General features: G+C 45.9%; 1 protein-coding gene across 2 annotated transcripts in view; it reads left to right on the forward strand.

Moving 5' to 3' along the window:
- LOC112241076 (microtubule cross-linking factor 1) overlaps positions 1-27,932 on the forward strand; it is a 163,007-nt gene that overhangs the window by 11,399 nt on the left and 123,676 nt on the right. For both annotated transcript variants that reach the window (XM_042307838.1, XM_042307836.1), the window contains exon 3: positions 3,181-3,339. In XM_042307838.1, coding sequence (XP_042163772.1) covers positions 3,181-3,339 — 159 coding nt within the window. The remainder of the gene's footprint in view (positions 1-3,180; positions 3,340-27,932) is intronic.

The raw sequence follows: 27,932 nt of genomic DNA on the forward strand, positions 1-27,932 counted from the left end.
GGGTGAACAGGCAGTGGCTCGGGTGGTTGATGTCCTTGATGATCTTTATGGCCTTCCTGTAGCATCGGGTGGTGTAGGTGTCCTGGAGGGCAGGTAGTTTGCCCCCGGTGATGCGTTGTGCAGACCTCACTACCCTCTGGAGAGCCTTACGGTTGAGGGCGGTGCAGTTGCCATACCAGGCGGTGATACAGCCCGCCAGGATGCTCTCGATTGTGCATCTGTAGAAGTTTGTGAGTGCTTTTGATGACAAGCCGAATTTCTTCAGCCTCCTGAGGTTGAAGAGGCGCTGCTGCGCCTTCCTCACGATGCTGTCTGTGTGAGTGGACCAATTCAGTTTGTCTGTGATGTGTATGCCGAGGAACTTAAAACTTGCTACCCTCTCCACTACTGTTCCATCGATGTGGATGGGGGTGTTCCCTCTGCTGTTTCCTGAAGTCCACAATCATCTCCTTAGTTTTGTTGACGTTGAGTGTGAGGTTATTTTCCTGACACCACACTCCGAGGGCCCTCACCTCCTCCCTGTAGGCCGTCTCGTCGTTGTTGGTAATCAAGCCTACCACTGTTGTGTCGTCCGCAAACTTGATGATTGAGTTGGAGGCGTGCATGGCCATGCAGTCGTGGGTGAACAGGGAGTACAGGAGGGGGCTCAGAACGCACCCTTGTGGGGCCCCAGTGTTGAGGATCAGCGGGGAGGAGATGTTGTTGCCTACCCTCACCACCTGGGGGCGGCCCGTCAGGAAGTCCAGTACCCAGTTGCACAGGGCGGGGTCGAAACCCAGGGTCTCGAGCTTGATGACGAGCTTGGAGGGTACTATGGTGTTGAATGCCGAGCTGTAGTCGATGAACAGCATTCTCACATAGGTATTCCTCTTGTCCAGATGGGTTAGGGCAGTGTGCAGTGTGGTTGAGATTGCATCGTCTGTGGACCTATTTGGGCGGTAAGCAAATTGGAGTGGGTCAAGGGTGTCAGGTAGGGTGGAGGTGATATGGTCCTTGACTAGTCTCTCAAAGCACTTCATGATGACGGATGTGAGTGCTACGGGGCGGTAGTCAGCTAGCTCAGTTACCTTAGCTTTCTTGGGAACAGGAACAATGGTGGCCCTCTTGAAGCATGTGGGAACAGCAGACTGGTATAGGGATTGGTTGAATATGTCCGTAAACACACCGGCCAGCTGGTCTGCGCATGCTCTGAGGGCGCGGCTGGGGATGCCGTCTGGGCCTGCAGCCTTGCGAGGGTTAACACGTTTAAATGTCTTACTCACTTCGGCTGCAGTGAAGGAGAGACCGCATGATTCCGTTGCAGGCCGTGTCAGTGGCACTGTATTGTCCTCAAAGCGGGCAAAAAGTTATTTAGTCTGCCTGGGAGCAAGACATCCTGGTCCGTGACTGGGCTGGGTTTCTTCCTGTAGTCCGTGATTGATTGTAGACCCTGCCACATACCTCTTGTGTCTGAGCCGTTGAATTGAGATTCTACTTTGTCTCTGTACTGGCGCTTAGCTTGTTTGATAGCCTTGCGGAGGGAATAGCTGCACTGTTTGTATTCAGTCATGTTACCAGACACCTTGCCCTGATTAAAAGCAGTGGTTCGTGCCTTCAGTTTCACACGAATGCTGCCATCAATCCACGGTTTCTGGTTAGGGAATGTTTTAATCGTTGCTATGGGAACGACATCTTCAACGCACGTTCTAATGAACTCGCACACCGTATCAGCGTATTCGTCAATGTTGTTGTCTGACGCAATACGAAACATGTCCCAGTCCACGTGATGGAAGCAGTCTTGGAGTGTGGAGTCAGCTTGGTCGGACCAGCGTTGGACAGACCTCAGCGTGGGAGCTTCTTGTTTTAGTTTCTGTCTGTAGGCAGGGATCAACAAAATGGAGTCGTGGTCAGCTTTTCCGAAAGGGGGGCGGGGCAGGGCCTTATATGCGTCGCGGAAGTTAGAGTAACAATGATCCAGGGTCTTTCCACCCCTGGTTGCGCAATCAATATGCTGATAAAATTTAGGGAGTCTTGTTTTCAGATTAGCCTTGTTAAAATCCCCAGCTACAATGAATGCAGCCTCCGGATAAATCGTTTCCAGTTTGCAGAGAGTTAAATAAAGTTCGTTCAGAGCCATCGATGTGTCTGCTTGGGGGGGGATATATACGGCTGTGATTATAATCGAAGAGAATTCTCTTGGTAGATAATGCGGTCTACATTTGATTGTGAGGAATTCTAAATCAGGTGAACAGAAGGATTTGAGTTCCTGTATGTTTCCTTCATCACACCATGTCACGTTGGCCATAAGGCATACGCCCCCGCCCGTCTTCTTACCAGAGAGATGTTTGTTTCTGTCGGCGCGATGCGTGGAGAAACCCGCTGGCTGCACCGCTTCGGATTGCGTCTCTCCAGTGAGCCATGTTTCCGTGAAGCAGAGAACGTTACAGTCTCTGATGTCCCTCTGGAATGCTACCCTTGCTCGGATTTCATCAACCTTGTTGTCAAGAGACTGGACATTGGCAAGAAGAATGCTGGGGAGTGGTGCACGATGTGCCCGTCTCCGGAGTCTGACCAGAAGACCGCTTCGTTTCCCTCTTTTTCTGAGTCGTTTTTTTTTTTTTTTTGGTCGCTGCATGTGATCCACTCGGTTACACTGGTTGTAAGGCAGAACTCAGGATCCGCATCGCGAAAAACATATTCTTGGTCGTACTGATGGTGAGTTGACGCTGATCTTATATTCAGTAGTTCTTGTCGGCTGTATGTAAAGAAACCTAAGATGACCTGGGGTACTAGTGTAAGAAATAACACGTAAAAAAACACGTAAAAAAACAAACACTGTACTGTGTCCATGTACTGTGTCCATGTACTGTGTCCATGTACTGTGTTCATGTACTGTGTTCATGTACTGTGTCCATCTGTGTGTTTCATGACCTCAATGTATTTAGGACTTATTATTGTCACGTGTGACTCCATGTGATTGTGTCCCCATGTACCTGTGTCTCCATGTAACTGTGTCTCCATGTACCTGTGTCTCCATGTGACTGTGTCTCCATGTACCTGTGTCCCCATGTACCTGTGTCCCCGTGTACCTGTGTCGCCGTGTACCTGTGTCCCTGTGTACCTGTGTCCCCATGTACCTGTGTCCCTGTGTAATTGTGTCCCCATGTGACTGTGTCCCCATGTGACTGTGTCCCTGTGCAGGTGGCCAAAGATGTGTCAGTGCGTTTGCACAACGAGCTGGAGAATGTAGAAGACAAGAGGACCAGGGCTGAAGATGAGAATGAGCTGCTGAGACAGAGGATCATCGAGGTGGAGATCTCTAACCAGGCTCTGCACAATGAACTGGACAGAACCAAAGAGGTAGGAGAGGAGGAGGAGGAGGAGGAGAAAGGGGAGGAGAAGAAGGGGGAGGAGGAGGGGGAGGGGGAGGAGGAGGAGGAGGGGGGAAGGGGAGGATTAGGGGGGAGGAGGAGAAGGGGGAGGAGGAGGAGGAGGAGGGGGAGGGGGAGGAGGAGGAGGAGGGGGAGGAGGAGATATCTGAACAGGCTTTACTAGGGATCAGGGGTCATCAACTAGATTCAGCCGCGGGCTGATTTTTTTTTCTTGAACGGATGGTTGGGGGACCGGAACGTAATTACAAATCATTTGTCGGCTGCAAATTGACCACAAGAAGCCCAAACAGATATAATATTTGACTACAACATAATCATTTAAAATCTTGCTTACATTTGTATGCGATCACATACAGGGCATTTCGGAAAGTATTCCGACCCCTTGCCTTTTTCCACATTTTGTTACGTTACAGCCTCATTCTAAACTGAATAAAAAATTCTCATCAATCTACACACAATACCCCACAATGACATCACAAAACGCCACAATGACATCACAATACCCCATAATGACATCACAATACGCCACAATGACATCACAATGACATCACAATACCCCATAATAACATCACAATATGCCACAATGACGTCACAATACCCCACAATGACATCACAATACCCCATAATGACATCACAATACCCCACAATGACAAAGCAAAAACAGTTTAAAAAAAATCACAGTTACATAGAGTACCAGTTAAAAGTTTGGACACACCTACTCATTCAAGGGTTTTTCTTTATTTTTTACTATTTTCTACATTGTAGACTAATAGTGAGACATCAAAATTATGAATTAACACATATGGAATTATGTAGTAACCAAAAAAGTGTTAAACATATCAAAAAATATTTTATAGCCACCCTTTTGCCTTGATGACAGCTTTGCACACCTGATCTCAGCTTTGATGCGACAAGCTTGTCACACCTGTACTTGGGGAGTTTCTCTCATTCTTCTCCACAGATCCTCTCAAGCACAGTCAGATTGGATAGGGAGCATCACTGCACAGCTATTTTCAGGTCTCTCTAGAGATGTTCGATCGGGTTCAAGTCCGGGCTCTGGCTGGGCCACTCTAGGACTTTCAGAGAGACTTGTCCCAAATCCACTCCTACGTTGTATTGGCTGTGTGCTTAGGGTCGTTGTCCTATTAATCTTGATTCTATCCATCCCGGATCCGGGATCGTGAATACAGCCTCAAGCTCATTACCATAACGCAACGTTAACTATTCATGAAAATCGCAAATGAAATGAAATGAATATGCTAGCTCTCAAGCTTAGCCTTTTGTTAACAACACTGTCATCTCAGATTTTCAAAATATGCTTCTCAACCATAGCAAAACAAGCATTTGTGTAACAACTAGCGTAGCTAGCGTAGCATTTAGCGTTAGCATCAGCAGCAACATTTTCACAAAAACCAGAAAAGCATTCAAATAAATCATTTACCTTTGAAGAACTTCAGATGTTTTCAATGAGGAGACTCTCAGTTAGATAGCAAATGTTAAGTTTTTCCAAAAAGATTATTTGTTTAGGACAAATCGCTCTGTTTTGTTCATCACGTTTAGCTACAAAAAAAACCTGTATCCAGGAGTGTAATTATCCCCGCAGCTCATTAGCATAACACAACGTTAACTATTCATGAAAATCGCAAATGAAATGAAATTAATATGCTAGCTCTCAAGCTTAGCCTTTTGTTAACAACACTGTCATCTCAGATTTTCAAAATATGCTTCTCAACCATAGCAAAACAAGCATTTGTGTAACAGCTAGCGTAGCTAGCGTAGCATTTAGCATTAGCATCAGCAGGCAACATTTTCACAAAAACCAGAAAAACATTCAAATAAATAATTTACCTTTGAAGAACTTTGGATGTTTTCAATGAGGAGACTCTCAGTTAGATAGCAAATGCTCAGTTTTTCCTGAAAGATGATTTGTTTAGGAGAAATCGCTCCGTTTGGTGCGTCACGTTTGGCTACCAAAAAAAACGAAAATTCTGTCATCAAAATGCCAAACTTTTTTCCAAATTAACTCCATAATATCGACTGAAACATGGTAAACGTTGTTTAGAATCAATCCTCAAGGTGTTTTTCACATATCTCTTCATGATATATCGTTCGTGGAAGCCTCCTCTCTCCTCTCAATCACTGGATGACTGCGTGCAGCTTGTAGATTACGCACCAATTTAGACAAAGGATACCGGGCGGACCCCTGGTAAATGTAGTCTCTTATGGCCAATCTTCCAATGATAAGCCTACAAATACGTCACAATGCTGCAGACACCTTGGAGAAACGACAGAAAGGGCAGGCTCAGTCCTGGCGCATTCACAGCCATATAAGGAGACAATGGAAAACAGAGCCTCAAAAATTCTGCTCATTTCCTGTTTGAAGTTTCATCTTGGTTTCGCCTGTAGCATGAGTTCTGTGGCACTCACAGATAATATATTTGCAGTTTTGGAAACGTCAGAGTGTTTTCTTTCCAAAGCTGTCAATTATATGCATATTCGAGCATCTTTTTGTGACAAATACGGGCATGTTTTTTTATCCATAAATTAAAAGAGCGCCCCCTATATCCAAGAAGTTAAAAGCTTCACCTGTTCCTCGATTCTGACTAGTTTCCCAGTCCCTGCCGCCAAAAAACATCCCCACAGCATGATACTGCCACCACCATGCTTCATCATAGACATGACGCTAGGCATTCAGGCCAAAGAGTTCTCCCATCTCCACAGAGGAACTATGGAGCTCTGTCAGAGTGACCATTGGGTTCTTGGTTACCTCCCTGACCAAGGCCCTTTTCCCGCGATTGCTCAGTTTGGCCTGGCGGCCAGCTCTAGGAAGAGTCTTGGTGGTTCCAAACTTCTTCCATTTAAGAATGATGGAGGCCACTGTGTTCTTGGGGACCTTCAATGCTGCAGAAATGTTTTGGTGCCCTTCCCCAGATCTGTGCCTCGACTCAATCCTGTCTCTAAGCTCTACGGACAATTCCTTCGACCTCATGACTTGTTTTTTGCTCTGACATACACTGTCGACTGTGGGACCTTATATAGTCAGGTATGTGCCTTGCCTAATACAACCTGGCCTGTTAAAACCACACCCTGACCTAATAAAACCACACCCTGGCTAAATAAAACTACACCCTGGCTAAATAAAACTACACCCTGGTTAAATAAAACTACACCCTGGTTAAATAAAACTACACCCTGGCCTAATAAAACTACACCCTGGCCTAATAAAACTACACCCTGGCCTAATAAAACTACAACCTGGCCAAATAAAATTACACCCTGGCCTAATAAAACTACACCCTGGCCTAATAGAACCACACCCTGGCCTAATAAAACTACACCCTGGCCTAATAAAACTACACCCTGGCCTAATAAAACTACACCCTGGTTAAATAAAACTACACCCTGGTTAAATAAAACTACACCCTGGCCTAATAGAACCACACCCTGGCCAAATAAAACCACACCCTGGCCTAATAAAACTACACCCTGGCTAAATAAAACTACACCCTGGCTAAATAAAACTACACCCTGGCCTAATAAAACTACACCCTGGCCTAATTAAACCACACCCTGGCTAAATAAAACCACACCCTGGCTAGATAAAACTACACCCTGGCTAAATAAAACTACACCCTGGCTAAATAAAACTACACCCTGGCCTAATAAAACTACACCCTGGGCCAAATTCGTCCCTCAGGCCGACAGTTGGGGATCCCTGCCCAACACAATGAACTGGACAAAGAGGTAGGGGGAAGATGATGGTGGTGGTGATGAGGAGGAAGAGGAGGATCATAATAAGGTAGAAGTTAAAACGGTCACGCAGATTCTGTTCAGTGAAAAGGTCTGATTGATCAGCGTCTGTGGCCTGTTAGCTCAGAGGTGATGCATTCTGGGTATAATGAGATGAGAAGCAGCTATTCTGGGTGGTGTGTGTTTGTGCGTGTGCGTACAGCATGCTGTTGTCTGTGCATTAGGTGTGTGTTTGAGGTCTGCCTGCTGTGTGTATGTCAGTGTCAGTTTAAAAGGCTAATGGACAATGACAGAGTGATGGGTACAAATCTGTCTGGGAGCAGAGAGAGAGAAGGCTGCTGCTAAACACGCAGGGCAGGCAATATGGTCGAGCTACACACTGTATGGAGCTTCAATGGGAATCTATACAGATAGCTGCCCTGTTTGAGTTCTCTCAGCTGAGCCTGTCACATTAGTTGATCCATGTCAGGTTCCTAAGCCCCTGAGTACAGGACGTCTCTACCTTTTATGAACTTACCATTTATTGACACTATTTGACATTGTTGATCTACTGATAACATTTGGTGTTAATGGTGACAGACAAAGTTCTCCACAAAAAAAAACCATAACACTTAAATAATAATAATGGTAATTTAGGCTTCATTAAAGAAGCCGCAACAACATGTGTGACCCACTACCTCAATCATTTTTTTATGTAGCAAATTTTTTTTATTTTTTTTATTTTTTTTTACATTGGATACAAGTAGAGACTCAAAAATGGTATATAATCGACTGCAGCTGAGGAACAATGGGAAAGTAATTTCTTCTTTGGAAGTTGCTAAACTTGTATCCCCACTTTTGAGAAAATGGCCCTTGAATGTTTTAGTACACCTACTGGAGAGCTTAGCTGTGTCCGAATACCCGTACTAACATTCTGTATACCACATACTTAATGAGTATTTACTACATTTAGTTCATTTTAGTGTATTGTAAACAAACTGTATCCTTTCAATTGAGTGTACTAGCGCTTTGCCTGTCTTCCGGAAATTGATGCTGTTGCTATGCAACGTCTTGCTAGCTTGTTAGCATAGAAATTGCTAGCTAGACATTTTACGACTTCGGATGTGTTTGTAAATTCCATCTGGAGTGCTCTCTGGGCGTTCGTTAAAAAAATTCACTTCTGAGCATTCAGACCGCACAGTGGACGCTCTGGCCGAGGAGTGGGTTGATCCGAGTGTTCTATACCTCAGTCAGAACACGGCAGTCAAGCACCCAAGCTAACTGTCTAACGTTGGTTAGCTTGCTAGCTACTTCCAGAAACAAATGAGAGAACACCTCACTCTGACCATTTTACTCCCCCTAGCAGAGCTGGTTAGGCTGTTTTCATGTTATCCAGAGCGTTGGTGACTGTAACTGTGCTGCTGGAAACAATTTAATTACGCTTTTTTTGCCAACGTTTACTGACACCGGCCGTATTCCATGGGTGTTGAGCGTTTGTAAATTCAGCAGTTATTCTGTGCTCTGGCACACTCAGACGAGAGTGCTCTGAAATCAGAGAAGATAGCCAAAGTGAATTAACAATGACCATTGAGAACGCACAATGACTATACCACTTAGCTAAGTTAAGAATTACATATAGTTAATATACTGGCAAGTTCCATGTATTAGTAGCTAGCTAACATACTGGTAGATACTGCTGTAATGCTATGTGGTCCATAAGGATAGAGTAGCTAACATACTGGTACATACTGCTGTAATGCTATGTGGTCCATAAGGATAGAGTAGCTAACATACTGCTGTAATGCTATGTGGTCCATAAGGATAGAGTAGCGAACATACTGCTGTAATGCTATGTGGTTCATAAGGATAGAGTAGCTAACATACTGGTACATACTAGTTCATACTATATACTAGTTCCATATACTAGTTCATACTATATACTAGTTCTATATACTAGTTCTATATACTGGTTCTATATACTAGTTCATACTATATACTAGTTCTATATACTAGTTCATACTATATACTAGTTCTCTATACTAGTTCTATATACTAGTTCTATATACTAGCATACTATATACTAGTTCTATATACTAGTTCATACTATATACTAGTTCTATATACTAGTTCATACTATATACTAGTTCATACTATATACTAGTTCTATATACTAGTTCTATATACTATTTCATACTATATACTAGTTCTCTATACTAGTTCTATATACTAGTTCATACTATATACTAGCTCTATATACTAGCATACTATATACTAGTTCTATATACTAGTTCATACTATATACTAGTTCATACTATATACTAGTAATCTATACTAGTTCTATATGCTAGTTCTATATACTAGTTCTATATACTAGCATACTATATAGTAGTTATATATACTAGTTCATACTATATACTAGTTCATACTATATACTAGTTCATACTATATACTAGTTCTCTATACTAGTTCTATATACTAGTTCTATATACTAGTTCTGTATACTAGTTCTGTATACTAGTTCTGTATACTAGTTCTAGATACTAGTTCTAGATACTAGTTCTGTATACTAGTTCTACATACTAGTTCTATATACTAGTTCACACTATATACTAGTTCTATATACTAGTTCTATATACTAATTCATACTATATACTAGTCTGTATACTAGTTCTATATACTAGTTCTATATACTAGTCCTGTATACTAGTTCTACAGTGCCTTGCGAAAGTATTCGGCCCCCTTGAACTTTGCGACCTTTTGCCACATTTCAGGCTTCAAACATAAAGATATAAAACTGTATTTTTTTGTGAAGAATCAACAACAAGTGGGACACAATCATGAAGTGGAACGACATTTATTGGATATTTCAAACTTTTTTAACAAATCAAAAACTGAAAAATTGGGCGTGCAAAATTATTAGGGAAGGTGTCCTGTTCTTTGAAAGCTTATATTTTGTTTTCTGTAAACACAGAGATGGTGTGTGCTTTACCAAAAAAAAAAACTCTTATTTGGTGTCATCTGTCCACAGGACATTCTCCCAGATGGATTTTTGGCATGTTCAGGTGTGTTCATGGCTTACTGCAAGGAACACAACACATGAATAATGACTGTAAGCTAACTAGTTACCTAGCTAATACACTTCATTTACTTATTGGGAAATAATTGCTATCTAGCTAGCTACACTAGATGCAGCCATTGTTGCTGCAGCCAGCAAGCTAACTAGCTAACCAAAACGTGGCTAACTACCAAATGAAAATAATTAAGCTATTTCTGAACGTTACCATATGTCACGTTCTGACCTTAGTTCTGTTATTATATCTTTGTTTTAGTGAGGTCAGGGTGTGAGTTGGGTGGGTTGTCTATGTTAGTTTTTCTATGATTTGCTATTTCTGTGTTTGGCCTGATATGGTTCTCAATCAGAGTCAGCTGTCAATCGTTGTTATTTCCATGGTCATTTAATAAATATGGACACGTGCCACGCTGCACCTTGGTCCTCACATTCATCCACCGACGACGGCCGTTACACCATATATAGCTAGTTAGACCCTTTCTGACAATTGTACTGTCAACAACACAAGGTTAGCTAGCTGGATATCTAGCTAGGAAAGCTAGTTCTAGTTTTGCTTAGCTACAGTAGCCAAGACAATTTTATGATCATGATCATCTCCTGGCCAAATTTTGTTTGCTTTGAAAAGATACACAAATATTATTACTATCAATGAAGATCCCTGTAAACATTTCAAATGATGTAAAGTTTTATATTATAGTTAGTTAGAAGGAGAACAACGTCTTGTCTTCTCATTCGGATAAAATCCGACCGACCGCCGACTGTCACAGCGCAGCACAAGTGGAAAAAAATTAAAAAGACTTTGAAATCAGGCCACCAGGTTATTATTTCCTGACTGAAATAGCTGGATCAAATGGAAAACGTGAAATAGATTTGTGATTGTGTTCTCGACAGTACAATATCGAACATGTGAGGGCAGAAATTGGAAAACATGAAATAGATTTGTGATTGCGTTCTCGACGTTCTCTTGCAGAAATTGTGCGCCAATATCAGATAACTTTGAACCTTTTCAAATGACGACATTTTCACAATGTCTTCAAATGAATTCATTTTCGAACATTCCAAAGGAACATGTTGACAGGAAGTAACGCCTCCTTTCGTGTTAAATCAAGGATACAACATCTACCCTGACCAAAATATTATTGCTGATCATTTAATGATATATTTAGCTGTTGTAATAAAGAAAGGTTTGGAAAAACAAACCTTTGTCTGTCACCTTTTTAAAGAAGTTAACTTATCCGGATCCTAAGCACCTGATATCTGACCTCAGTACACCACACCTCCACCTTGTCATTTGCTGATGCAGCAATTATCAGGTGTAGACTAAATATTTATTTGACATTGTTTGACTTTGTTGACTTTTCCAGAGCTCTCTGGCCCCTATTGGGGTTAATCCAGGGTTCCCCAAATGGCCCACGGTTGGTTTTATTTGGCACCCCAAGTGTTCTGATCCAAAAATAAAATAAAACCAAATTTTAAAAATGGTGTTGGACATAGAAGACTGTAAAAAAAACACAAAAAAACACCAGGAAATCATCTCCAGGTGATTTTAATTGAAAAAATCTGTATATATTTTTTGTCAAACATTATATCTGTTTGGCCTTCTTGCGGTCAATTTGCCGTCTACAAATGATTTGTAATTATGTTCCCGTCCCCCAACCATCCACTCAAGAAACAACCGTCCCGCGGCTGAATCTAGTTGATGACCCCTGATCCCTAGGCTGTAATACAGAGAGATGGGTAGGTCTGTGACGGTCATGGTATTTTGGATGACTGTTTTGGATGATAATTGGCCAGCCAAATGACCGCAGCCACCGTAATAGCCGTTTTGAATAGAAAATATATATTTATTATTATTTTAATAGTTTTGTTTTGGTGCATATTTTCTGCTCTGCTCCTGACTCCTGATAAGTAGAATGGCTGTCCCCTTTTCAACTCAATGATGGCATAATGGATGGCCTGGCGGCCATAGGAACAAAGCAGGAAGTAAAATATGTGATTTGTTGATTCAACTCAACTGACATTAGTCACATCAATTAGCATCATTTAAATGAATATTCTACATTCCCATGGAAATTATTGCATCACAATACCAGGAAGCCATTACGAGTGTACCCCTGAGTTTACCACTGAAATTGCCAGGGTTAGAAGGTCCCAAGCCTGTTCTATTCCTATGTGTGCTGCTGTTGCATTGTGGGTGGCATTGCCTAGGCAACCGAAGACTTGTTTGCTTGTTTCAGCAAGGAGCAACAAAGTATCATCACATTGTCCATGTTACGGCAGAGATGAAAACAACCGCACGAATGCCCGGCCGTCCCGTCTAAAGTCAAATATTCGTTACACAAAACAAACAAAAATGTGTTTACACACAGTACCAGTCAAAAGTTTGGACACTTCTTTATTTTTTACTATTTTCTACATTGTAGAATAATAGTGAAGACATCAAAACTATGAAATAACACATATGGAATCATGTAGTAACCAAAAAAGTGTTAAACAAATCAAAATATATTTTCTATTTTAGATTCTTCAAAATAGCCACCCTTTGCTTTGCACAATCTTTGCATTCTCTCAATCAGCTTCACATGGAATGCTTTTCCAACTGTCTTGAAGGAGTTCCCACATATGCTGAGCACTTGTTGGCTGCTTTTCCTTCACACTCCGATCCAACTCGTCCCAAACCATCTCAATTGGGTTGTTTTTGGGTGATTGTGGAGGCCAGCTCATCTGATGCAGCACTACATCACTCTCCTTCTTGGTCAAATAGCCCTTAAACAGCCTGGAGGTGTGTTGGGTCATTGTCCTGTTGAAAAACAAATGATAGTCCCACTAAGCGCAAACCAGATGGGATGACGTATCGCTGCAGAATGCTGTGGTAGCCATGCTGGTTAAGTGTGCCTTGAATTCTAAATAAATCACTGACAGTGTCACCAGCAAAGCACCCCCACACTGTCACACCTCCTCCTCCATGCTTCACAGTGGAAACCACACATACGGAGATCATCTGTTCACCTACTTTGCGTTTCACAAAGACACGGCTGTTAGAACCAAAAATCTCAAATTTGGACTCATCAGACCAAAAGACACCAATAAGAAGAAGAGACTGAAGGACAGATTTCCACCAGTCTAATGTCCAATGCTTGTGTTTCTTGGCCCAAGCAAGTCTATTGGTGTCCTTTAGTAGTGGTTTCTTTGCAGCAATTTGACCATGAAGGCCTGATTCACACTGTCTCCTCTGAACAGTTGATGTTGAGATGTGTCTGTTACTTGAACTCTGTGAAGCATTTATTTGGGCTACAATTTATGAGGCTGATAACTCTAATGAACATATCCTCTGCAGCAGAGGTAACTCTGGGTCTTCCTTTCCTATGGCGGTCCTTGAGAGCCAATTTCATCATAGTGCTTGATGGTTTTTGCGATTGACTGACCATCGTGTCTTAACTTGTGGAATTTCATTCCTTGTTAATGAGCCAATCAGTTGTGTTGTGACAAGGTAGGGGTGGTATACAGAAGATAACCCTATTTGGTAAAAGACCAAGTCCATATTATGGCAAGAACAACTCAAATAAGCAAAGAGAAACAACAGTCCATCATTACTTTAAAACTAGGGTCCTTTTTTCAGAATTTCCGCCTGACTGACATGCCCAAAGTAAACTGCCTGTTACTCAGACCCAGAAGCCAGGATATACATATGATTAGTAGCATTGGATAGAAAACACTGAGACAGACAGATAGGAGGTGAGGATGGGATGAGACAGACAGATAGGAGGTATAGAGATGATGTGATGAGACAGACAGATAGGAGGTGAGGATGGGATGAGACAGACAGATAGGAGGTGTAGAGTGAGGATGGGATGAGACAGACAGACAGATAGGTGTAGAGATGATGGGATGAGACAGACAGATAGGAGGTGTAGAGTAAGGATGGGATGAGACAGACAGATAGGAGGTGAGGATGGGATGAGACAGACAGATAGGAGGTGTAGAGTAAGGATGGGATGAGACAGACAGATAGGAGGTGAGGATGGGATGAGACAGACAGATAGGAGGTGTAGAGATGATGGGATGAGACAGACAGATAGGAGGTGTAGAGTGAGGATAGGATGAGGCAGACAGATACAGGGGGAGGTGTAGAGTGAGGATGGGATGAGACAGACAGATAGGAGGTGTAGAGATGATGGGATGAGACAGACAGATAGGAGGTGTAGAGTGAGGATAGGATGAGACAGACAGATACAGGGGGAGGTGTAGAGTGAGGATGGGATGAGACAGACAGATAGGAGGTGTAGAGTGAGGATGGGATGAGACAGACAGATAGGAGGTGAGGATGGGATGAGACAGACAGATAGGAGGTGTAGAGATGATGGGATGAGACAGACAGATAGGAGGTGTAGAGTGAGGATAGGATGAGACAGACAGATACAGGGGGAGGTGTAGAGTGAGGATGGGATGAGACAGACAGATAGGAGGTGTAGAGATGATGGGATGAGACAGACAGATAGGAGGTGTAGAGTGAGGGTGGGATGAGACAGACAGATAGGAGGTGTAGAGTGAGGATGGGATGAGACAGAGAGATAGGAGGTGTAGAGTGAGGATAGGATGAGACAGACAGATGTGAGGATGGGATGAGACAGACAGATAGGAGGTGTAGAGATGATGGGATGAAACAGACAGATAGGAGGTGTAGAGTGAGGATGGGATGAGACAGAGATACAGATAGGAGGTGTAGAGTGAGGATAGGATGAGACAGACAGATGTGAGGATGGGATGAGACAGACAGATAGGAGGTGAGGATGGGATGAGACAGACAGATAGGAGGTGTAGAGATGATGGGATGAGAGACAGAAGGTGTAGAGTGAGGATAGGATGAGACAGACAGATGAGAGGATGGGATGAGACAGACAGATAGGAGGTGTAGAGATGATGGGATGAGACAGACAGATACAGGGGAGGTGTAGAGTGAGGATGGGATGAGTCAGACAGATAGGAGGTGTAGAGTGAGGATGGGATGAGGGAGACAGATAGGAGGTGTAGAGTGAGGATGGGATTAGACAGACAGATAGGAGGTGAGGATGGGATGAGACAGACAGATAGGAGGTGTAGAGCAAGGATGGGATGAGAGACAGATAGGAGGTGTAGAGTGAGGATGGGATGAGACAGACAGATAGGAGGTGTAGAGATGATGGGATGAGACAGACAGATAGGAGGTGTAGAGTGAGGATAGGATGAGACAGACAGATGAGAGGATGGGATGAGACAGACAGATAGGAGGTGTAGAGATGATGGGATGAGACAGACAGATACAGGGGGAGGTGTAGAGTGAGGATGGGATGAGACAGACAGTTAGGAGGTGTAGAGTGAGGATGGGATTAGACAGACAGATAGGAGGTGTAGAGTGAAGATGGGATGAGACAGACAGATAGGAGGTGTAGAGTGAGGGTGGGATGAGACAGACAGATAGGAGGTGTAGAGTGAGGATAGGATGAGACAGACAGATGTGAGGATGGGATGAGACAGACAGATAGGAGGTGTAGAGTGAGGATGGGATGAGACAGACAGATAGGAGGTGTAGAGTGAGGATTGGATGAGACAGACAGATAGGAGGTGAGGATGGGATGAGACAGACAGATAGGAGGTGAGGATGGGATGAGACAGACAGATAGGAGGTGTAGAGATGATGGGATGAGAGACAGATAGGAGGTGTAGAGTGAGGATAGGATGAGACAGACAGATGAGAGGATGGGATGAGACAGACAGATAGGAGGTGTAGAGATGATGGGATGAGACAGACAGATACAGGGGGAGGTGTAGAGTGAGGATGGGATGAGGGAGACAGATAGGAGGTGTAGAGTGAGGATGGGATGAGGGAGACAGATAGGAGGTGTAGAGTGAGGATGGGATTAGACAGACAGATAGGAGGTGAGGATGGGATGAGACAGACAGATAGGAGGTGTAGAGTGAGGATGGGATTAGACAGACAGATAGGAGGTGAGGATGGGATGAGACAGACAGATAGGAGGTGTAGAGTGACGATGGGATGAGACAGACAGACAGATAGGAGGTGTAGAGTGAGGATGGGAGGAGACAGACAGATAGGAGGTGCAGAGCAAGGATGGGATGAGAGACAGATAGGAGGTGTAGAGTGAGGATGGGATTAGACAGACAGATAGGAGGTGTAGAGTGAGGATGGGATGAGACAGACAGATAGGAGGTGTAGAGTGAGGATGGGATGAGACAGACAGATAGATAGGAGGTGTAGAGATGAAGGGATGGGATGAGACAGACAGATAGGCGGTGTAGAGATGATGGGATGAGACAGACAGATAGGAGGTGTAGAGTGAGAATCGGATGAGACAGACATATAGGAGGTGTAGAGTGAGGATGGGATAAGACAGACAGATAGGAGGTGTAGAGTGAGGATGGGATGAGACAGACAGATAGGAGGTGAGGATGGGATGAGACAGACAGATAGGAGGTGAAGAGTGAGAATGGGATGAGACAGACAAATAGGAGGTGTAGAGTGAGGATGGGATGAGACAGACAATTAGGAGGTGAGGATGGGATGAGACAGACAGATAGGAGGTGTAGAGTGAGGATGAGATTAGCCAGACAGATAGGAGGTGTAGAGATGATGGGATGAGACAGACAGATACAGGGGGAGGTGTAGAGTGAGGATGGGATGAGACAGACAGATACAGGGGGAGGTGTAGAGTGAGGATGGGATGAGGGAGACAGATAGGAGGTGTAGAGTGAGGATAGGATGAGACAGACAGATGTGAGGATGGGATGAGACAGACAGATAGGAGGTGTAGAGTGAGGATGGGATGAGACAGACAGATAGGAGGTGTAGAGTGAGGATGGGATGAGACAGACAGATAGGAGGTGAGGATGGGATGAGACAGACAGATAGGAGGTGTAGAGATGATGGGATGAGACAGACAGATAGGAGGTGTAGAGTGAGGATAGGATGAGACAGACAGATGTGAGGATGGGATGAGACAGACAGATAGGAGGTGTAGAGTGAGGATGGGATGAGACAGACAGATAGGAGGTGTAGAGTGAGGATGGGATGAGACAGACAGATAGGAGGTGAGGATGGGATGAGACAGACAGATAGGAGGTGTAGAGATGATGGGATGAGACAGACAGATAGGAGGTGTAGAGTGAGGATGGGATGAGGGAGACAGATAGGAGGTGTAGAGTGAGGATGGGATTAGACAGACAGATAGGAGGTGTAGAGTGAAGATGGGATGAGACAGACAGATAGGAGGTGTAGAGTGAGGATGGGATGAGACAGACAGATAGGAGGTGTAGAGCGAGGATGGGATGAGAGACAGATAGGAGGTGTAGAGTGAGGATGGGATTAGAAAGACAGATAGGAGGTGAGGATGGGATGAGACAGACAGATAGGAGGTGTAGAGAGGATGGGATGAGACAGACAGATAGGAGGTGTAGAGAGGATGGGATGAGACAGACAGATAGGAGGTGTAGAGATGATGGGATGAGACAGACAGATAGGAGGTGTAGAGTGAGGATGGGATGAGGGAGACAGATAGGAGGTGTAGAGTGAGGATGGGATTAGACAGACAGATAGGAGGTGTAGAGTGAAGATGGGATGAGACAGACAGATAGGAGGTGTAGAGTGAGGATGGGATGAGACAGACAGATAGGAGGTGTAGAGCGAGGATGGGATGAGAGACAGATAGGAGGTGGAGAGTGAGGATGGGATTAGAAAGACAGATAGGAGGTGAGGATGGGATGAGACAGACAGATAGGAGGTGTAGAGTGAGGATGGGATGAGACAGACAGATAGGAGGTGTAGAGTGAGGATGGGATGAGGTGTAGAGTGAGGATGGGATGAGACAGACAGATAGGAGGTGTAGAGATGATGGGATGAGACAGACAGATACAGGGGGAGGTGTAGTGTGAGGATGGGATGAGGGAGACAGATAGGAGGTGTAGAGATGATGGGATGAGACAGACAGATACAGGGGGAGGTGTAGAGTGAGGATGGGATGAGACAGACATATAGGAGATATAGAGATGATGGGATGAGACAGACAGATACAGGGGGAGGTGTAGAGTGAGGATGGGATGAGGGAGACAGATAGGAGGTGTAGAGATGATGGGATGAGACAGACAGATAGGAGGTGTAGAGTAAGGATGGGATGAGTGATACAGATAGGAGGTGTAGAGTTTGGATTGGATGAGACAGACAGATACAGGGGGAGGTGTAGAGTGAGGATGGGATGAGACAGACAGATAGCAGGTGTAGAGTTAGGATGGGATGAGACAGACAGATAGGAGGTGAGGATGGGATGAGACAGACAGATAGGAGGTGTAGAGATGATGGGATGAGACAGACAGATAGGAGGTGTAGAGTGAGGATAGGATGAGACAGACAGATGTGAGGATGGGATGAGACAGACAGATAGGAGGTGTAGAGATGAGAATGGGATGAGACAGACAGATACAGGGGAGGTGTAGAGTGAGGATGGGATGAGACAGACAGATAGGAGCTGTAGAGTGAGGATGGGATGAGGGAGACAGATAGGGGGTATAGAGTGAGGATGGGATTAGACAGACAGACAGATAGGAGGTGAGGATGGGATGAGACAGATAGATAGGAGGTGTAGAGTGAGGATGGGATGAGACAGACAGATAGGAGGTGAGGATGGGATGAGACAGACAGATAGGAGGTGTAGAGTGAGAATGGGATGAGACAGATAGGAGGTGTAGAGTGAGAATGGGATGAGACAGACAAATAGGAGGTGTAGAGTGAGGATGGGATGAGACAGACAGATAGGAAGTGAGGATGGGATGAGACAAACAGATAGGAGGTGTAGAGTGAGGATGAGTTGAGCCAGACAGATAGGAGGTGTAGAGATGATGGGATGAGACAGACAGATAGAGGGGGAGGTGTAGAGTGAGGATGGGATGAGACAGACAGATAGGAGGTGTAGAGTGAGGATGGGATGAGGGAGACAGATGGGAGGTGTAGAGTGATGATGGGATGAGACAGACAGATAGGAGGTGAGGATGGGATGAGACAGACAGATAGGAGGTGTAGAGGGAGGATGGGATGAGGGAGACAGATAGGAGGTGAGGATGGGATGAGACAGACAGATAAGAGGTGTATAGTGAGGATGGGATGAGGTGTAGAGTGAGGATGGGATGAGACAGACATATAGGAGATATAGAGATGATGGGATGAGACAGACAGATACAGGGGGAGGTGTAGAGTGAGGATGGGATGAGGGAGACAGATAGGAGGTGTAGAGGGAGGATGGGATGAGGGAGACATATAGGAGGTGAGGATGGGATGAGACAGACAGATAAGAGGTGTAGAGTGAGGATGGGATGAGGTGTAGAGTGAGGATGGGATGAGACAGACAGATAGGAGGTGTAGAGATGATGGGATGAGACAGACAGATACAGGGGGAGGTGTAGAGTGAGGATGGGATGAGACAGACATATAGGAGATATAGAGATGATGGGATGAGACAGACAGATACAGGGGGAGGTGTAGAGTGAGGATGGGATGAGGGAGACAGATAGGAGGTGTAGAGATGATGGGATGAGACAGACAGATAGGAGGTGTAGAGTAAGGATGGGATGAGTGATACAGATAGGAGGTGTAGAGTTTGGATTGGATGAGACAGACAGATACAGGGGGAGGTGTAGAGTGAGGATGGGATGAGACAGACAGATAGGAGGTGTAGAGTGAGGATGGGATGAGACAGACAGATAGGAGGTGTAGAGATGATGGGATGAGACAGACAGATAGGAGGTGTAGAGTGAGGATAGGATGAGACAGACAGATGTGAGGATGGGATGAGACAGACAGATAGGAGGTGTAGAGATGATGGGATGAGACAGACAGATACAGGGGGAGGTGTAGAGTGAGGATGGGATGAGACAGACAGATAGGAGGTGTAGAGTGAGGATGGGATGAGGGAGACAGATAGGGGGGTGTAGAGTGAGGATGGGATTAGACAGACAGACAGATAGGAGGTGAGGATGGGATGAGACAGATAGATAGGAGGTGTAGAGTGAGGATGGGATGAGACAGACAGATAGGAGGTGTAGAGTGAGGATGGGATGAGACAGACAGATAGGAGGTGAGGATGGGATGAGACAGATAGATAGGAGGTGTAGAGTGAGGATGGGATGAGACAGACAGATAGGAGGTGTAGAGTGAGAATGGGATGAGACAGACAAATAGGAGGTGTAGAGTGAGGATGGGATGAGACAGACAGATAGGAAGTGAGGATGGGATGAGACAAACAGATAGGAGGTGTAGAGTGAGGATGAGTTGAGCCAGACAGATAGGAGGTGTAGAGATGATGGGATGAGACAGACAGATAGAGGGGGAGGTGTAGAGTGAGGATGGGATGAGACAGACAGATAGGAGGTGTATAGTGAGGATGGGATGAGGCAGACAGATAGGAGGTGAGGATGGGATGAGACAGATAGATAGGAGGTGTAGAGTGAGGATGGGATGAGACAGACAGATAGGAGGTGTAGAGTGAGAATGGGATGAGGTGTAGAGTGAGGATGGGATGAGACAGACATATAGGAGATATAGAGATGATGGGATGAGACAGACAGATACAGGGGGAGGTGTAGAGTGAGGATGGGATGAGACAGACAGATAGGAGGTGTAGAGTGAGGATGGGATGAGGGAGACAGATGGGAGGTGTAGAGTGAGGATGGGATGAGACAGACAGATACAGGGGGAGGTGTAGAGTGATGATGGGATGAGACAGACAGATAGGAAGTGAGGATGGGATGAGACAAACAGATAGGAGGTGTAGAGTGAGGATGAGTTGAGCCAGACAGATAGGAGGTGTAGAGATGATGGGATGAGACAGACAGATAGAGGGGGAGGTGTAGAGTGAGGATGGGATGAGACAGACAGATAGGAGGTGTATAGTGAGGATGGGATGAGGGAGACAGATGGGAGGTGTAGAGTGAGGGTGGGATGAGACAGACAGATACAGGGGAGGTGTAGAGTGAGGATGGGATGAGACAGACAGATAGGAGGTGTAGAGGGAGGATGGGATGAGGGAGACAGATAGGAGGTGAGGATGGGATGAGACAGACAGATAAGAGGTGTAGAGTGAGGATGGGATGAGACAGACAGATAGGAGGTGTAGAGCGAGAATGGGATGAGAGACAGATAGGAGGTGTAGAGTGAGGATGGGATTAGAAAGACAGACAGATACAGGGAGGTGTAGAGTGAGGATGGGATGAGACAGACAGATAGGAGGTGTAGAGTGAGGATGGGATGAGGGAGACAGATGGGAGGTGTAGAGTGAGGATGGGATGAGACAGACAGACAGATACAGGGGAGGTGTAGAGTGAGGATGGGATGAGACAGACAGATAGGAGGTGTAGAGGGAGGATGGGATGAGGGAGACAGATAGGAGGTGAGGATGGGATGAGACAGACAGATAAGAGGTGTAGAGTGAGGATGGGATGAGGTGTAGAGTGAGGATGGGATGAGACAGACAGATAGGAGGTGTAGAGATGATGGGATGAGACAGACAGATACAGGGGAGGTGTAGAGGGAGGATGGGATGAGGGAGACATATAGGAGGTGAGGATGGGATGAGACAGACAGATAAGAGGTGTAGAGTGAGGATGGGATGAGGTGTAGAGTGAGGATGGGATGAGACAGACAGATAGGAGGTGTAGAGATGATGGGATGAGACAGACAGATACAGGGGGAGGTGTAGAGTGAGGATGGGATGAGGGAGACAGATAGGAGGTGTAGAGATGATGGGATGAGACAGACAGATACAGGGGGAGGTGTAGAGTGAGGATGGGATGAGGGAGACAGATAGGAGGTGTAGAGATGATGGGATGAGACAGACAGATAGGAGGTGTAGAGTAAGGATGGGATGAGTGATACAGATAGGAGGTGTAGAGTTTGGATTGGATGAGACAGACAGATACAGGGGGAGGTGTAGAGTGATGATGGGATGAGACAGACAGATAGGAAGTGAGGATGGGATGAGACAAACAGATAGGAGGTGTAGAGATGATGGGATGAGCCAGACAGATAGGAGGTGTAGAGTGAGGATAGGATGAGACAGACAGATGTGAGGATGGGATGAGACAGACAGATAGGAGGTGTAGAGATGATGGGATGAGACAGACAGATACAGGGGAGGTGTAGAGTGAGGATGGGATGAGACAGACAGATAGGAGGTGTAGAGTGAGGATGGGATGAGGAGACAGATAGGGTGTAGAGTGAGGATGGAATTAGACAGACAGACAGATAGGAGGTGAGGATGGGATGAGACAGATAGATAGGAGGTGTAGAGTGAGGATGGGATGAGACAGACAGATAGGAGGTGTAGAGTGAGGATGGGATGAGACAGACAGATACTAGGTGAGGATGGGATGAGACAGATAGATAGGAGGTGTAGAGTGAGGATGGGATGAGACAGACAGATAGGAGGTGTAGAGTGAGGATAGGATGAGACAGACAGATGTGAGGATGGGATGAGACAGACAGATAGGAGGTGTAGAGTGAGAATGGGATGAGACAGACAAATAGGAGGTGTAGAGTGAGGATGGGATGAGACAGACAGATAGGAAGTGAGGATGGGATGAGACAAACAGATAGGAGGTGTAGAGTGAGGATGAGTTGAGCCAGACAGATAGGAGGTGTAGAGATGATGGGATGAGACAGACAGATAGAGGGGGAGGTGTAGAGTGAGGATGGGATGAGACAGACAGATAGGAGGTGTAGAGTGAGGATGGGATGAGACAGACAGATAGGAGGTGTAGAGATGATGGGATGAGACAGACAGATACAGGGGAGAGTGTAGAGTGAGGATGGGATGAGGGAGACAGATAGGAGGTGTAGAGATGATGGGATGAGACAGACAGATACAGGGGAGGTGTAGAGTGAGGATGGGATGAGACAGACATATAGGAGATATAGAGATGATGGGATGAGACAGACAGATACAGGGGAGGTGTAGAGTGAGGATGGGATGAGGGAGACAGATAGGAGGTGTAGAGATGATGGGATGAGACAGACAGATAGGAGGTGTAGAGTAAGGATGGGATGAGTGATACAGATAGGAGGTGTAGAGTTTGGATTGGATGAGACAGACAGATACAGGGGAGGTGTAGAGTGATGATGGGATGAGACAGACAGATAGGAGGTGAGGATGGGATGAGACAGACAGATAGGAGGTGTAGAGATGATGGGATGAGACAGACAGATAGGAGGTGTAGAGTGAGGATAGGATGAGACAGACAGATGTGAGGATGGGATGAGACAGACAGATAGGAGGTGTAGAGATGATGGGATGAGACAGACAGATACAGGGGGAGGTGTAGAGTGAGGATGGGATGAGACAGACAGATAGGAGGTGTAGAGTGAGGATGGGATGAGGGAGACAGATAGGGGGTGTAGAGTGAGGATGGAATTAGACAGACAGACAGATAGGAGGTGAGGATGGGATGAGACAGATAGATAGGAGGTGTAGAGTGAGGATGGGATGAGACAGACAGATAGGAGGTGTAGAGTGAGGATGGGATGAGACAGACAGATACTAGGTGAGGATGGGATGAGACAGATAGATAGGAGGTGTAGAGTGAGGATGGGATGAGACAGACAGATAGGAGGTGTAGAGTGAGGATGGGATGAGACAGACAGATAGGAGGTGAGGATGGGATGAACAGACAGATAGGAGGTGTAGAGTGAGAATGGGATGAGACAGACAAATAGGAGGTGTAGAGTGAGGATGGGATGAGACAGACAGATAGGAAGTGAGGATGGGATGAGTCAAACAGATAGGAGGTGTAGAGTGAGGATGAGTTGAGCCAGACAGATAGGAGGTGTAGAGATGATGGGATGAGACAGACAGATAGAGGGGGAGGTGTAGAGTGAGGATGGGATGAGACAGACAGATAGGAGGTGTAGAGTGAGGATGGGATGAGGGAGACAGATGGGAGGTGTAGAGTGAGGATGGGATGAGACAGACAGATACAGGGGAGGTGTAGAGTGAGGATGGGATGAGACAGACAGATAGGAGGTGTAGAGGGAGGATGGGATGAGGGAGACAGATAGGAGGTGAGGATGGGATGAGACAGACAGATAAGAGATGTAGAGTGAGGATGGGATGAGGTGTAGAGTGAGGATGGGATGAGACAGACATATAGGAGATATAGAGATGATGGGATGAGACAGACAGATACAGGGGGAGGTGTAGAGTGAGGATGGGATGAGGGAGACAGATAGGAGGTGTAGAGATGATGGGATGAGGGAGACAGATAGGGGGTGTAGAGTGAGGATGGGATGAGACAGACAGATAGGAGGTGAGGATGGGATGAGACAGACAGATAGGAGGTGTAGAGATGATGGGATGAGAGACAGATAGGAGGTGTAGAGTGAGGATAGGATGAGACAGACAGATGAGAGGATGGGATGACACAGACAGATAGGAGGTGTAGAGATGATGGGATGAGACAGACAGATACAGGGGGAGGTGTAGAGTGAGGATGGGATGAGTCAGACAGATAGGAGGTGTAGAGTGAGGATGGGATGAGGGAGACAGATAGGAGGTGTAGAGTGAGGATGGGATTAGACAGACAGATAGGAGGTGAGGATGGGATGAGACAGACAGATAGGAGGTGTAGAGCGAGGATGGGATGAGAGACAGATAGGAGGTGTAGAGTGAGGATGGGATTAGAAAGACAGATAGGAGGTGAGGATGGGATGAGACAGACAGATAGGAGGTGTAGAGATGATGGGATGAGACAGACAGATAGGAGGTGTAGAGATGATGGGATGAGACAGACAGATAGGAGGTGTAGAGATGATGGGATGAGACAGACAGATAGGAGGTGTAGAGTGAGGATGGGATGAGACAGACAGATAGATAGGAGGTGTAGAGATGAAGGGATGGGATGAGACAGACAGATAGGCGGTGTAGAGATGATGGGATGAGACAGGCAGATAGGAGGTGTAGAGTGAGAATGGGATGAGAGACAGATAGGAGGTGTAGAGTGAGGATGGGATGAGACAGACAAATAGGAGGTGTAGAGTGAGGATGGGATGAGACAGACAGATAGGAGGTGAGGATGGGATGAGACAGACAGATAGGAGGTGTAGAGTGAGAATGGGATGAGACAGACAAATAGGAGGTGTAGAGTGAGGATGGGATGAGACAGACAAATAGGAGGTGAGGATGGGATGAGACAGACAGTTAGGAGGTGTAGAGTGAGGATGAGATTAGCCAGACAGATAGGAGGTGTAGAGATGATGGGATGAGACAGACAGATACAGGGGGAGGTGTAGAGTGAGGATGGGATGAGACAGACAGATACAGGGGGGGGTGTAGAGTTAGGATGGGATGAGGGAGACAGATAGGAGGTGTAGAGTGAGGATAGGATGAGACAGACAGATGTGAGGATGGGATGAGACAGACAGATAGGAGGTGTAGAGTGAGGATGGGATGAGACAGACAGATAGGAGGTGTAGAGTGAGGATGGGATGAGACAGACAGATAGGAGGTGAGGATGGGATGAGACAGACAGATAGGAGGTGTAGAGATGATGGGATGAGACAGACAGATACAGGGGGAGGTGTAGAGTGAGGATGGGATGAGACAGACAGTTAGGAGGTGTAGAGTGAGGATGGGATGAGGGAGACAGATGTGAGGATGGGATTAGACAGACAGATAGGAGGTGTAGATTGAGGGTGGGATGAGACAGAGAGATAGGAGGTGTAGAGTGAGGATAGGATGAGACAGACAGATGTGAGGATGGGATGAGACAGACAGATAGGAGGTGTAGAGTGAGGATAGGATGAGACAGACAGATGTGAGGATGGGATGAGACAGACAGATAGGAGGTGTAGAGTGAGGATGGGATGAGACAGACAGATAGGAGGTGTAGAGTGAGGATTGGATGAGACAGACAGATAGGAGGTGAGGATGGGATGAGACAGACAGATAGGAGGTGAGGATGGGATGAGACAGACAGATAGGAGGTGTAGAGATGATGGGATGAGAGACAGATAGGAGGTGTAGAGTGAGGATAGGATGAGACAGACAGATGAGAGGATGGGATGAGACAGACAGATAGGAGGTGTAGAGATGATGGGATGAGACAGACAGATAGGAGGTGTAGAGTGAGGATGGGATTAGACAGACAGATAGGAGGTGAGGATGGGATGAGACAGACAGATAGGAGGTGTAGAGTGAGGATGGGATGAGACAGACAGATAGGAGGTGTAGAGTGAGGATGGGAGGAGACAGACAGATAGGAGGTGCAGAGCAAGGATGGGATGAGAGACAGATAGGAGGTGTAGAGTGAGGATGGGATGAGACAGACAGATAGGAGGTGAGGATGGGATGAGACAGACAGATAGGAGGTGTAGAGATGATGGGATGAGACAGGCAGATAGGAGGTGTAGAGTGAGGATGGGATGAGACAGACAGATAGGAGGTGTAGAGTGAGGATGGGATGAGACAGACAGATACAGGGGGAGGTGTAGAGTGAGGATGGGATGAGACAGACAGATAGGAGGTGTAGAGGGAGGATGGGATGAGGGAGACAGATAGGAGGTGAGGATGGGATGAGACAGACAGATAAGAGGTGTAGAGTGAGGATGGGATGAGGTGTAGAGTGAGGATGGGATGAGACAGACAGATAGGAGGTGTAGAGATGATGGGATGAGACAGACAGATACAGGGGGAGGTGTAGAGTGAGGATGGGATGAGGGAGACAGATAGGAGGTGTAGAGATGATGGGATGAGACAGACAGATAGGAGGTGTAGAGTGAGGATGGGATGAGACAGACATATAGGAGATATAGAGATGATGGGATGAGACAGACAGATACAGGGGAGGTGTAGAGTGAGGATGGGATGAGGGAGACAGATAGGAGGTGTAGAGATGATGGGTATGAGACAGACAGATACAGGGGAGGTGTAGAGTGAGGATGGGATGAGGGAGACAGATAGGAGGTGTAGAGATGATGGGATGAGACAGACAGATAGGAGGTGTAGAGTAAGGATGGGATGAGGGATACAGATAGGAGGTGTAGAGTTTGGATTGGATGAGACAGACAGATACAGGGGGAGGTGTAGAGTGAGGATGGGATGAGACAGACAGATAGGAGGTGAGGATGGGATGAGACAGACAGATAGGAGGTATAGAGATGATGGGATGAGACAGACAGATAGGAGGTGTAGAGTGAGGATAGGATGAGACAGACAGATGTGAGGATGGGATGAGACAGACAGATAGGAGGTGTAGAGATGATGGGATGAGACAGACAGATACAGGGGGAGGTATAGAGTGAGGATGGGATGAGACAGACAGATAGGAGGTGTAGAGTGAGGATGGGATGAGGGAGACAGATAGGGGGTGTAGAGTGAGGATGGGATTAGACAGACAGACAGACAGATAGGAGGTGAGGATGGGATGAGACAGATAGATAGGAGGTGTAGAGTGAGGATGGGATGAGACAGACAGATAGGAGGTGTAGAGTGAGGATGGGATGAGACAGACAGATAGGAGGTGAGGATGGGATGAGACAGATAGATAGGAGGTGTAGAGTGAGGATGGGATGAGACAGACAGATAGGAGGTGTAGAGTGAGGATGGGATGAGACAGACAGATAGGAGGTGAGGATGGGATGAGACAGACAGATAGGAGGTGTAGAGTGAGAATGGGATGAGACAGACAAATAGGAGGTGTAGAGTGAGGATGGGATGAGACAGACAGATAGG

Source organism: Oncorhynchus tshawytscha, linkage group LG28, assembly GCF_018296145.1.
Source record: "Oncorhynchus tshawytscha isolate Ot180627B linkage group LG28, Otsh_v2.0, whole genome shotgun sequence".
NCBI classification, from domain to species: domain Eukaryota; kingdom Metazoa; phylum Chordata; class Actinopteri; order Salmoniformes; family Salmonidae; genus Oncorhynchus; species Oncorhynchus tshawytscha.